The following is a 13,172-nucleotide window of genomic DNA, read 5'->3' on the forward strand; positions in this document are numbered from 1 at the left end:
TAAGCACAGGGTCCCCCAAGGCCAGGGCAGGGAGGCCTTCCCTGATCATGCTGAGTGTCCAGGGGGTGGAAACACCACAAGACCGAACTGAAGGGCTGGATGACACTGTGCAATGGCACTGCATGTTGCTGGGCATTAGCCCTACGTGGGTGTGGGGACAGCCTGCCCCAAGTGAATCTCCTACAATCTGGGTCTTGGAGATGGGGAAGAAGGGACTCCCACTCCTGTGTTGCAAAAGCAAATCCATACATCACGGAGGCAGGGGGAAAATGTCCTTTATAAGTAACAGTGCTGCACCAGTGCCCCAAGAGCTAGTACAGCTTAGCAGCAGGGCCTGAGAGCTACTTGCTATAGAAAAAAACAAACACCAAAGTCACAAGACTTACAGCCATTTACAGCATCCAGGTTGGTCCTTCAGGCTTGGTTGGCCACGTAATCCTTCCATGCTCGTTGCTCACTGCGTTATCCCCCAGCAGAGAGCAACAGGTGGATTTAAGATGGACAAATCCAAGCCTGATAAGCCCAATAAGCCCAAGCTCTTCTCCTGCTGGATTTGGTACTGAGCACACAGGCAAGTGCAGGCATCTCTGTCACTGAAGGCTGCTCTGGTCTGAACAACGCCACAGGAATAGTGGGAAAAGGGTGACAGACAGGATGACACAGTGACAGTGAGGCTAGTCTGTTAGTATAGTTGCCCAAAAACGGTGTTTCCATTAAGAACACCTGGCGTTTTAGTTAGGTTACTCCACGGAGAGACTTTTTTTTTTGAAGAATGAAGACATTGTTTTGCCATTTGAAACGGGAGCTCATCCATTTCATTAATGCCAAAACAAACCTTTGCTTTTGTACCTTCCTTCCCCGACTTTTGCCTGTCTTTTTTGCTGTAAAAAAAAATAAAAGACCAAAAAAGGAAAGAAGCTGAAGAAGGGGCGGGGAAAAAAAAAAAAGGGTAATTTTATCCCACTGAAAACCTGACATATTTTCTCATTGTTCAAAACCTGGTTTTCATCTAACAAAAATCAGCCATGAAATTGTGCTGCCTTAACCCTTGGCTGTTCCTGGAAGAACTCTCTGGAAGGCAACACTGGGCCCCCAGTTTCAGGCTGTGGAGTCCGGCCCTGCTGGGGTTTGAGCCAGCCTGGCAATTGCCATCGAACATCAAACCACGCCACCGTCCCTTCTGCCAGCAGCGACGTGTGATCCCAGAGGAAAATAATTTGACACAAGAAATCACTGGTTCCAGATTCCAAGTGCCCTTTACATATGTACCAAACTATTCACCCCAGTGCAATGGGCTCTCATTTGTTTTTCTTTGTTCCCAAAGCAGTAAGGCACTGGCTGTCATTAACATTCAATGAGAAGTTGTTTGATATTGAATCATTTCTTCAGCAGCATTATTCCTTACAGAATTCCGTTTGATTGCAATCCACTTTACATTTGATAAGTACTTGCTATGAAAGAATGCCCCAGCCTGCTTTCTCTTGCTTTTTTTTTTTATTGATTTCTCTTTTAAAAGGCTTTTATTCCTTTTATATGTGAGATGGCAATAAGAGAGGCAACATTACTGAACAACTGTTTTCCTTGCTGCTCCACCAACCCATATAACTCCACACTCAACCCCTAGAAATACTGTAACAACAAGACACTTAAAGATATGGAGCTGCCTACACCCTTTTCCTGGGACTTTTTGTTCTTACTGGTAAACTTCCAAATTGTTCAAGTGAATAGTCAGGAATAAATTGCTGTTTCTGAGCCCCTGATTAGATGGTACATGGAATAATTGCAGGCAGCCCCACTGTGCTGTGCATTTAAAGACACAGCTTAACACATGCAGTTTGCCTTACAACTTGTGCTTTGCACTCACTTTGTGTAGGTTTTTTTCGTAAAGGAGAAATATAGAGCACTTGGAAAATACCAACAGCAAACATGCCGTGTGGTTTGCCTGAAATCCAAGCTGTCACCACTTCGAAAACAGTGGGCTCTTGTTCCTACGTTCAGAACGTACAAATTATTACAGCACTACCACATGGGCGAACTGCAATTTTCCTGGCGTTGGGCTCGATCCTGTTTATTAGGCCAGCAGGATATCAACGAAATCTTTCCTTGACAAGAGGTTTCAGATACAGCAGCAGTTTCTCAGGCCTGTGTTCCAGAAGTACCTCAAACCCCACAGCATCCCCTCGTGCTAAGGGGCCGATGGCCTCGGCCAGGATGGCAGAAGCAGCAGCTCAGCACAGTCCAGACATGGCTGTTTCCAATTGTAGTTAGACCTATACTGCATTAATTAAACCTTGGCACTAAACACTGCAGCCACTGAAGCGAGTGGCTGGCAAGTAATTTAAATGATCTAATTAATACGTGTCTCATCCACAACACCAAGGGAATATTTTTTAAAACCTCTAAAAAACCCACACCAGCACATGGAGGCACGTGCATGCAGACACCGACACGGGTGTCGAGCAGCTGGGGCAGACACCATCTCTTCTCCGCTGTCTCGCTCCAGCAGGTTCCCAAAGCACAGCGGGGTGAAGCTGCTGGTGCAAACACCTCTTTTTTCTTCCAGCATCCATGTACACTGAAATACAGCGGGAGCGACCAGACAGTGGGAATATCCTGACTCATCCAGACTACATAGATGGAAACCCAGACCTCATCAAACCTAAAAAGCTCCTCAATCCTGTCAAAGCCTCGAAGAGCCACCAAGAGCTGCACAGGGAGCTGCTGATGAACCACAAAAGGTAAGAGGAGGTTGCAGCCTGGAGTGGTCTGAGAGGCGTTGCAGAACTCAGCAGCCAAGGCAAAAGTGCCAGCGACAGGCTGCAAGTTGAAAGGGCATAATAAATCCCTTCACTTGCAAATGAACACCATGTAAATTTTGCTGTAGTCCTTTCCTGTCCTTTTCTCTGACACAATGATTTGTTTTAAAACAAAAGCAGAACAAAAAGCCCCCTGCTCTGCCATCCTGAAGCATCAGCAAGCACTTTTTGGAGCTGCTCGCTGTTTCCACCCACCTCAAGCCACAAGGGTTGGAAGATACGAGGCATCCCTAGAGCCCCTGCTCGGTGTCCCACACGTGTTTTCTCCCTGGTCCTGGTTCTTCTGTCTCCATCACTGACCTGCCAAGTCTCCAGCAATGTGCAGCCTTCCTGTGTGCTTTAAGGTCAATCCAGAGGCAGTAAGAGCTGCAGGCTGGATGGAGCCGTTGAAAGCTGGGATAGCATCAGGGTGAGATCTTCTGTACAAAGTTAATCACTGTCCCCCTAAAAATCAGACCAATAGAGATAGGTTAGAATTCACGTTCCTGATTTTCTACCCCATCACCCCAATTTAAGTCTTTGGGGGTACAGAAACAACACCAGGGGCTGAAAACCTAAAACTACATAATTCCTTTGCAGCAACTGTCTGAACATCAGTGCCACAAAAGCATATTCAGTTCAGAGCCTTTTTAGCACAGCAAGAAATCGGCTGGCTTTATATTGACATTTTCTGAATACCCAGAAATATTCTGACATAATAGAACTTTGACCATCTAATTAAAAGGAGCACAGCCTCTGTTCCAAAGGACTACAGTCATTACGAGAACCAGACACATATATTAATTCAGCAAACAATCAAGTCTGCCAGCAGGGTTCATTAATCAATACTAGCACTAGCTGGGCATGGGTTTGATTTGATTTTCACACAATCAGGAGAATTACATGGACCATGCCCAGGCCATTCTCCAGCATTGAGGCAGACGTAACTATACCAGTCAGATATTTTTAAAACTCTCTGGTTTGAGAGTGACCACATCCTGACCAGTGACACTGCTCAGTTTAAAGGCTCAGCCACCAGCATTGGCTTTGATCTCACAGAATGTTGTTCCAATCTAGCCATGATGGACCAAAGCATCAAGAAACTCCTGCAATGAAGGTAGCAGACACGAGTGGTGACAGACAGGGTACAGACCCCATGGCACCAGGCTGAGCTGAACTTCAAACTGGCAAATACAAAGCGCATCGTCACTTTGTACTTGAGTGCCATACCTGCCACCACGATATATCCACATGTGCTATCAGATGCTGGCAGTAGGCAGCCCCATCGCAGTCATCCTGCATCTCCTGACCCCTCTTGTTTGAGACCTGTGTGGCTCAGGCATCAATTTAAACCTGCTTTGTCTCTGGTGTCGCAAATATTTTGCAGCAAGTATGTGAAATGAACCCTACTGCAAACAATAATCCATCATTGCTGGTGTCTTGTCACTCTGGAATCCACCAGTTTTGCTTCCTGCTACATGTTACTACAGGATGAGCAAGGGGAGAAGGGAAGAGAAAAGGCTCTATGACTTGCTCCTGTTTTTGCTGTTGTTTTTTCCCTTTAAGCAGCAGTAAGAAACAACTCAAATCAGCAGCTTGCGCAATAAAACCCTTATCTTAGTCAACACCTCTGGGTACTAACAACACAGGCTGATTAAATCAAAGAGTAGCAATAAATCCACAGGCAACATTGCAAGTTGTGGCTCCAGCAAGCCAAGGCAGGTTTGCCTTCTCTCAAGCCCTGGGAAAAGCACATCTGCAGCATCCAAGTTCTTCCTGCCTCGAAAAAACATCATTAAACTTCCAGGGCCTGGTTTGACTGACGCTGTCATGAACTTTGTTCTGTCATAAAGCAAAACAAAATAAATAGCAACAGGAAGCATCACTAAATGTGGCACTGGAGGGGTGCAAGAACTGGTCTCCAGCCACACCGTGACAGCGCAGAGATCTGCTGTATCTGGAGAACATTTTCGCCTCTTGCCTGTCAGTTCAGTTTCTCATGACATGAGATGACATCCCAGCACCTGCCACCTTGCCGAGGAAGCTCCATAGTCCACAGGGTTTGATGTCTCTGCTTTCAAATGACCTCAGCAGAAACCAAACAGCCTTCGGTCAACAGAAACCTCTGGGTGCTGAGGAGGAGCTTAGCATTAATAGCACACCCCCACCCACCGTGCCCTCGGCAAGCCCTCGACACAGACATGGGTCCCCTCCTCAACCCAAAACAGATCCTCACCCACAGGAACATCAAACACCTCCCATTTTACAATGGGACTTGTAAATACTCTCAGCCCATTGATTTCAATGAGTGTTAAACCCAACCCACAAAAGCAGTCAGGCCCTACTCCTTCGCCATGTGTGATAGCTACAAGGTCTTCAATTTGTTCCCAAAAACATAATTTCAACCAGCTAATTCTAAAAGTCTCTCGAAATTCAGCAAATGTTCAGCTTCCCAGCAACTTTACGTTTTTGCCTTCCTCTGACAAAGACTCAGTGGGGTGGAATCACCACTTCTAGTGATTTAAGCCAGGAAGCTGATTCCTTTTGGCATGGAGGAGATGAGTTGGTCAAACCACTATCCTGGAGGGGCAGAAACTGTCCCACAGCCACACAGGAGGACATCTGGACTTGCTCCATGTTCACCCATAGCCCTACACATCCTTCACTACTCCCATGCTTCTAGTGGGGCAGAAGCTGGTGGGAAGGTGGAGGTAAATCTCAGCGTCTAAATTCGGGCATGACAATATTCAAAGTGCTAGATTTCTGAATTATTTTTTTATTTGAGAACTTCTTTCATCTGTTTGCCACATATTTATGCCTTGCCTGCATGTCCTGGCCATGGCTCCTCTCCCGTGATCCCACCCCTCACAGAACAGGGCTTGGAGCAGCCCCACTGTCAGATGCTCTGAGCGGCTGAAGGGGAGTTGGGCATCTGCACCATCGGCAAAGGCTCTGGATTCCAGAAGAAAAGGACATTTCGGTTTGGCTTCTTGACCCAAACTCTGCATGTCATCTCTAGATCTCAGCTCTGAAGCAAAGCCGAGACGCAACGAGGAGGAAAGGAACTGCCGGCATAATTATTGCAGATCAACAACTACCCCTGCTGGTGGAAAACAAAATCGTCATTATTTAAAATGCCCTCAATGCTGCTTGGAGATGCCACTGACATAAATAAAACCAGTACCAGCAGAAGCCAACGGAAGGTCCCATTTCCATATCTGACCCAGAAAAATGTAGCACCTCAGCACAACAGAATTAGCAAAACTGCCACAAGCCCCATACACAGTCAGCAAACTGATGCCCACCCCAGGCCGGCAGCCCAAGGCACCGTCCCACCAGTAAGGTGCTCCCAGTGACACCCTCAAAGCCTTGTGGATGGATTTGTGCATCAGGGCTGGTCTGTGGACCAGGTCTCCCATCTTTCTATTGAGGTCTAAGAAAAGTTCTAGGGTTTCTGGGCCAGCTGTGGTTATAGCCCAGAATACAGGTGCTTTTGCCCTGATTTTTCTGCTTTTTATCCCCAGAGGTTTGGGCGTGGAGAGCAAACCAGAGCTGCAGCGCGTACTCGAGCACCGACGGCGAAACCAGCTCATCAGACAGAAGAAGGAAGAGGAAGAGGCAAAGAAATTGCAGTCTCCTTTTGAAAAAGAGCTATTAAAGAGGCATCAGAGGCTGGATCAGGTAGAATTGAGTTTTCAGTCACCCCCCGGTTATCCTCACCACCTCATGCAAAGCACAGACCACAGGGGAGATGTGTGGGCTAAGATGCAAACCAAGGAACAGCATTGCTACCCCTCCACAAAACAGGAACCCCAATTCCTCCACTGCTGCCCCACAAAGCTGCAGCCCCTCATCCTCACAGTGGGATCCTCTCATTAGTCCCACCTCACCCAGGACCTCCTCTGCATCCCACATGGTGCCCTTGGGGTGCACTTTCCAGCTCAAAGCACCCCGAAAAGCATGGGGGCTGTTGCAGCACCCACCACAGGAGTGCTCAGGACACGGGGGTGCGAGGCCACAGATGCGCTGGAAGGTGCAAAACCTTCTGCAATCACACCCAAGCTGCTTTGGGGAGCAGTTCCTGGCATGTACTCTGGCCAAAAATATGCCTGGGGAGAGCAATATCCAGCGTGGGTGCTTGTCAGTAGCGCAGCCATGTCCTAATGCTCTCTGTGCCTGCCCTTGTACCCAAACGAGTGCAAGAAGCCAGTCAGCTTGTTGAAAAAAAGTCACTCCCTATCCTACTTACCACTATTTGCACTGCAAATGGATGAAACTAGTTTGTTTAATTAATGACACAACAGCTCCCTTGCAATAATACTAGCCAAGATCCCTTGAAAATCAAAGCCCAGCACTCTCAGAGAAGAACTAGGAATATGAAACAAGGTGGTGTAGGGACAGATCCATTAAGAATTTGGATATAAAAGTGAAGCAGTACAACATAACTTAGATGATAAGCTGATGCTGAGAGCTTTTCCCAGGCTCACAGGCCTCCTTTGCTGGGAAGGATTCAAACCTTCCTCTCCTCCATGCCAGGTCTGAAGTGAAGCACCCCCCTGATTTTCTGCTGGAGATGTCCCTCCCTGGAGGAAAAATATGATAAAAATATAAAATATAATTAAAATAATAATAATACTAATAAAGTAATTTGTCCAGAAAAACAGACAGACACATGCCACTACACACCCATTCAGCTTTGAGCAATAATAAACGGACACGCAGCAGCAATGAAGCCCACCATTTTAACGTAGCTAATGCACTTTTGTCCTTTAGCATGCACAGATAACAGTGACTCTGCTTTCCTACAGTTGGAGAAAGAGCAGGAGAAGCAGGAAGACCATGCACCAGAATTCATTAAAGTCAAGGAAAACCTGAGAAGAACATCAACAGTGACTGGGGACGAGAAAGCAGCGTAGCTCCTGCCAAAACTCAACAGGGATCCTACCAAGGCCGGCGCTGACACATACATGCTGATATCTCTGTACATGGTGGACATTCACAGCCGCATCATTGGGGCTATTTATGGTTATTAACACTTGCTCCAGTAGAAGGCACAGAAAAGCTTTTCCCAGCCCAGGAAAGTATCACTGTGGAAAAGGTGCAGTACTCATGAAGGAAATACTCACACAAGGAGAGGCAGATAGAAACGGTGTTATTTTCCCCCCAGGTGGTGGGTGCATGCTAACCTCCAGCTAACTCCTGGTTAACCCTTGAGATGCAGTGACTGTTTAAGCCAGGGAAGTCTGTGGTGGGACGGTTTGGGGGACCCCTGCTTCTTCCCAAAGACGGGCTTGCCAGGCACAAGGTGACAGGAGGGCAGCTGCAGCTCCAGAGAACCTCCTGGAAACCTGGTGTGGTAACTAAAAAGGACAATCTTTATATTACTGAGAAGAGCCCAGACAACAATAACAGCTTTCCCAAGGTATTGCACCGGAGTGTGAGTCAAGCTTCGCCAACACCGTGTGTCCCAGCAGCACATCTGTACCATTAAAATATTACAAAAATCAACCTCTGTGCACCCATACCAATGCAGCACAGGTAGGAGCAACCGATCTTCACGAGCACCTTTAAACTGCATTTCAAACCTCTCCAAAAACAGCTATTTAGGCAGTTCTGCTCAGGCACAAGAGACATTGAACTAACACCACCAGCACCCCGAGCGGGAGGGAAATGCTGGGTGCAGAAAGCAACAGCTGGGTGTTTGCAGCGTGGGTGTTCATGGAAGCATGCAGTGATGAGGCAGCAGATCCCTGTGGATGCAGCAGATGGACAAACTGCTTCTTGCCCCTGGACTACTGAGTTTCAGCCCCTCACCCAGCAGCTGGACATGTGCTACCACAGGCACCCACAAAAATGTCCTGTGGTTGAGAGGTGGCAACGTGGTCACATCATACTGGTGTCAGGCTGCTGTATTGGTGACCCTGCACACAGCTGAAGGCACTGCGAGCTATGGGGCACATAGGTGATGATGCAAAACTACTTGTCAGTGCTTCTCATCCCCTTTTCCAGAGGTCAGAGCTGCCTCATTTCAGTTGCCACCTTGCAAAGCTAAAAATCTTCTTGCTCCTGATACAGAAAATCTGAGATAGATGGTGCATTTGCATCATGTATGGACACATTAGTGGGACACTAGTGCCCTGAGGGGTCCCTATCTAGAGCTAAAATTGCTCCTTCAGGAAGATCTCAGCTTCTTGCTTCTCACATCAGCCCTGATATACAAAGCCTAAACACCTCACCGGCTGCCTTGGAACACAGGTTCTTGAATGGCTCGAGTCAGCTGGGAAGGTAAAACCTGGTTAAACCATAACTACTGTCCACAGCTTCAGCAGATCAATACAGGAATTAAGGGAAACTGGGCATTTGTCATGTATTTATTTAAAAATTACTAATCCTTCCCCTAGTCTTCCCAGTTCAGTGGGGTGTTTCATTTCAGAGGACTGTTACACAACCTGGCAGCTTGAGTAAAACACCTGAGTCAGGTGTCAAGACCAGTGATACAGGTACAGGGCTTTCACAACAGGTTGGACTATGAAATCCCTTCACTCGGTTTCAGTCTTCGAGAGCCCCATCTCATGGCGCTGCCTCTGCGGTGGTTTTATGGTCCTTTCTCATCATGCTGCTTCTAAACAGGTCTTTATTTCAGAAATCCAGTGTGTATGGTCACTATGGGCCAAATAAGACCTGAAAAGAAGCTTTTCATATAGTTTCTCATGAAAAAATAAAAGGTGTTGCTGAGGATGCTTGTACATGGCTGTATGATACTCCATAGATAACATCAGTTTAAATAACAAGCCAGAATTACTATGCTGGGTTTTTGTGAGGGGTTATGGCACAGATCAAGTAACCTTGATCAAAGAGCTCAAAAAAAAACCCAGAAAAATCAGCAAATTAATTTGTAATTTTGCCACAGATGGAAATGCACTCCAGGAGAGGCAATCTGTCACTCCATATGCACCAGTGAAATCAGTGTTACCAGCTCACCTGGGCTGGGACGGGGGCATCTATGCAAGTCCTTGGGTGGGAGCCACCCGGTAAGGTCTGGGTAAGCTCAGAGCAGCAACGCAAAGGTTGAAAATATTTTGCTGCTGTCTTCTTGAGTATGGAACTATTATCTGGAAAAAAAGAGTAAAAATAAAAATCAAGGTATCTCCCTTTGACGTAGTGTCTAAAAAGCACAAAGAGGGGCTGCGCACCAACACAGTCCATGATTGCTAAGGGGTGTCTGGGTCATTTTCAGCTTTTCTCAGCCCTATGAACTGGTACCCACCGCCCTGGCTGGGCTCAGACCCGCAGCCTGTACAACCTTCACCAATGCTCTTGTGCTTCACGGTGCAGCAGCGTGGAGATGGCACCCGAAAAACCACCAGCGTAAGCAGCACCAGGAACATTTGGGGCTATTTTGATTCTATTTTCTTTTAAATGGATTCCTTCCTATGCCCCTAAAACACATTCCTGAATAAATATGGTGTACCCAGAAGATACAGTATTGATGGAAGACAATTTTTTGCACTGTATGTGTTGCATATGTGGTATATAGTCTATATTGTGTGTTGGTGTTTTTACATTTATATAAAAGTATACGTCATGCAACTCTACTTAATTAACTTACACTGTTTAATGTGGACAGTACTGAAGAAATAAACTAAACAATGGTTGTACATTTTGCTCTTTTCCATAAGGAATTGAAAAAGCTTCAAGGATACAAGCAGACAACAGCCAAATAAACTGATTGAACATAAAAACCAGTGAAGTCTGACAGCAACTTCTTTGCTAGGGCTGCGTTAACTTACTCATCAACAAGCTGTTTCCATCATCCACACCCCATGATTCACCCATTGCTTATCCCCAGACCACATCTCAATTTGCTGAAAGTTTAAGGGCACAAAAATTGTGGAATCAGGTTTTGTGCGCTGAAACTCCCAAATGCTTGATTTCTAACTGGCCACAGCCACCCGCCTGCCTGGCGGGGTAACACCCACAAAGCCAAGGAAACACATTGCTCTTGGATTTAGTTTAAAAACTCAGTTTTGATCTGAAAGGTAATCATCACACTAGTGAGCTCACTTCAACATTTTAAAAAAATTGTTCAAGTATTTTAGCAGCAACCAAAGAGCACAGATAAGAAAAAAAGAGGGTATTCAATACGTGCACGTATTACGAAACCTGTAAGTCAGACATGATACCAGGTACATCCAGGCTTACAGAAATGGGGAAAAATGCAAAATTATCAGCAACATAATTGTGGTGTGTTCCAACACACCACAACCAGGTGCTCCTGTGGATTTTGTGGGTTCCCACCACAGCCCGTGAGCACACAGAGCCAAGGTGGATGAGAACGCTGCCGGGTGTGCAGCTCCGGTGGCATTTCAGCCAGACTTCGCTAACACAGATTGGCAATGACCTACCCACGCCTGCTCAAATACAAGCCTGCACAAACATGAGGTTGCAAACGGGTTTGGGGACAGGCTTCTTCCAACCTGTCATCCCTCACCTTTCCTTTGGGAGACCCAGACCCACCAGCTGAACAGCGCTCCAGAAGCACAAGGCTGGGCGCTTCTGACTCCAGCAGTAGAAAACAACAGAGCAAGTAGAGAAAGCCCACGAATAACCTCAGAAAGATGCTGCTGCATCCAAGCGCTGGCAACCACAAGTCACCATAGGATGTGATGCTGTGTGGCACAGACCAGGATAACCAGACACACCTCCATAGGACACCCTGTTGCTCTGGCAGGGTGACAGAGACACACAGCATCATCTTTAATCCATCAGACACCTCCCTAATGCACCATCCACCAGGACACTCCCTGCATCACAGCCAGCTGTTCTGGGTTATTGCTGCCCTTCACGGCCACTGGGCTTGGTTCAATCAGGCTCAAGCTTAACATTGTAGTTACACAAAACTACACCTCATTTCCCATCTTTTGTTTAACTTCCTATATTAAAGCAACTCTAAGGTATTACAGCAACTCTAAGGTACAGTGACTCTCACCTGTTTCACCTCCTTCCCTGACAAAGCAGTTTCCAGCGAGAGACAAGCAGGTCGGGAGCAGCAGCACAGACTCACGGATGGGCTCCTCTGCCGTCAGGTTCACACTGATGTAGCTGGCAGGTGAGTAGCGGCTCCTGCCCACCACACACCAGGGCAGACTGCAACAGGGATGGATTCAGGATTGCCGGAGACGAAGGCAGCACATACCCCGTGGCAACCTCCCCTTCCCCGGCACAATCCATCCCCCGGCACCTCCCCGTTTTCATGGCTTGCTCCCCCAAACTGCGGGAAGGGCTGAGGGAAGCGCCATAACCGAGCTGGGAAAACCTTGAGCAAGTCAGATCCACAGGCAAGGAGCAGTGGGAGCCCAAGGGGTGCTCTCCTCCATCCTCAGCAAGCTAAACTAAACTAAACTAAACAAACAAACAAATAAATAAATAAATAAATATACGCACAAACGGCCTGAAGTGAGATCAGAAAAAGGGCATTTTGTTTTTAAACGCAGAGGCTCTGGTGCTCTCGGCAGTGGGAGCTGTGGGATTTCAGGCCGCTGCCGGCAGAGGTCGGCTCCGACACACCGCCATGAACACCCAGAAACACCCACGGGCTGGGACCAGCTCCCTTGGCCCCTAGGACAAGGTCCCTGCAGCGGGGACGCCGGGAGCCTGGCCCAGGCAGGCAGCAGCCAGACAGCTCCCCAGGGGACGCGTGGGACAAGGTACGTGGGGGTTTGCGTTAGCACGTCGCAGACAGACACACGGATTTTTCCTACGCAGCCTCACGGAAGAGGGAGCTGGCGGCTGAGCCGTCCCGGAGCTCCAGCGGCTCAAGGGCAGGTTTGCGTTACTCCAACCCACGCTGCTTTGAGGCTTTTCTCCCTCCAAGAACAATAGGACACCCTGAGCTTAAGATCTGAGAAGCAAGAATGAAAACATCTTTGCTAGAATTTGCAGAGTTTTAACTTCTTATGGTGCTACAAATAATTCAGGAAGGCAAGCAGCCTCTTCAAGGGAAAAATCTGCTTTATTTTCCACATACCACACGTATTTATTGTTTTTTTTAGTAGTAGTATCCTGCAACAAATCCGGCTAACACGGGAATGATAAGGTTAGGAGTTAATGTAAGCTGAGCCCCGCAGGAAGCAGAGCTGCCTGTGCAGGGCCGGGAGCTGGGGGCAGCATGGGGGGAACAGGCCAGAAACTCCCTTAAACATTAACACATAGCTGTGGATAGTCCAGCAGTACCTCTCATAAAATACCAGGGACAGACTGGAGAAAGACTAAGATTTTATGTTTTTTAAAAAACAAATCAGAAAACCTGCATTTTGATCTCTTGAAAGCGCCCCACATTTTCATTGTCATTACAATGAGGACAGGGCAGCGTCTAAG

General features: G+C 47.3%; 1 protein-coding gene and 1 long non-coding RNA gene across 7 annotated transcripts in view; one reads left to right on the top strand and one right to left on the bottom strand.

The window, feature by feature from the left end:
• Positions 1–10,540, top strand: part of FAM107A (family with sequence similarity 107 member A) — a 29,383-nt gene extending 18,843 nt beyond the window's left edge. For all 3 annotated transcript variants that reach the window (XM_021294616.2, XM_065075595.1, XM_005507557.4), the window contains 3 exons: positions 2,564–2,738; positions 6,320–6,476; positions 7,604–10,540. In XM_021294616.2, coding sequence (XP_021150291.2) covers positions 2,564–2,738; positions 6,320–6,476; positions 7,604–7,711 — 440 coding nt within the window. In that variant the 3' untranslated portion in view covers positions 7,712–10,540. The remainder of the gene's footprint in view (positions 1–2,563; positions 2,739–6,319; positions 6,477–7,603) is intronic.
• The window catches only part of LOC110362664 (uncharacterized), a 34,207-nt gene extending 21,844 nt beyond the window's left edge, over positions 1–12,363 (bottom strand). For 2 of the 4 annotated variants that reach the window (XR_010475136.1, XR_010475135.1), the window contains exon 1: positions 3,012–6,320. This is a non-coding gene — a long non-coding RNA (uncharacterized LOC110362664). Of the gene's footprint in view, positions 1–3,011; positions 6,321–11,784; positions 11,943–12,239 lie in introns of those variants that run through there. The other 2 variants (XR_010475137.1, XR_010475138.1) reach the window with 2 other exon arrangements.
• Between the last annotated feature and the right edge of the window lie 809 nt (positions 12,364–13,172).

Source organism: Columba livia, chromosome 10 (assembly GCF_036013475.1).
Source record: "Columba livia isolate bColLiv1 breed racing homer chromosome 10, bColLiv1.pat.W.v2, whole genome shotgun sequence".
Taxonomy (NCBI): Eukaryota; Metazoa; Chordata; class Aves; order Columbiformes; family Columbidae; genus Columba; species Columba livia.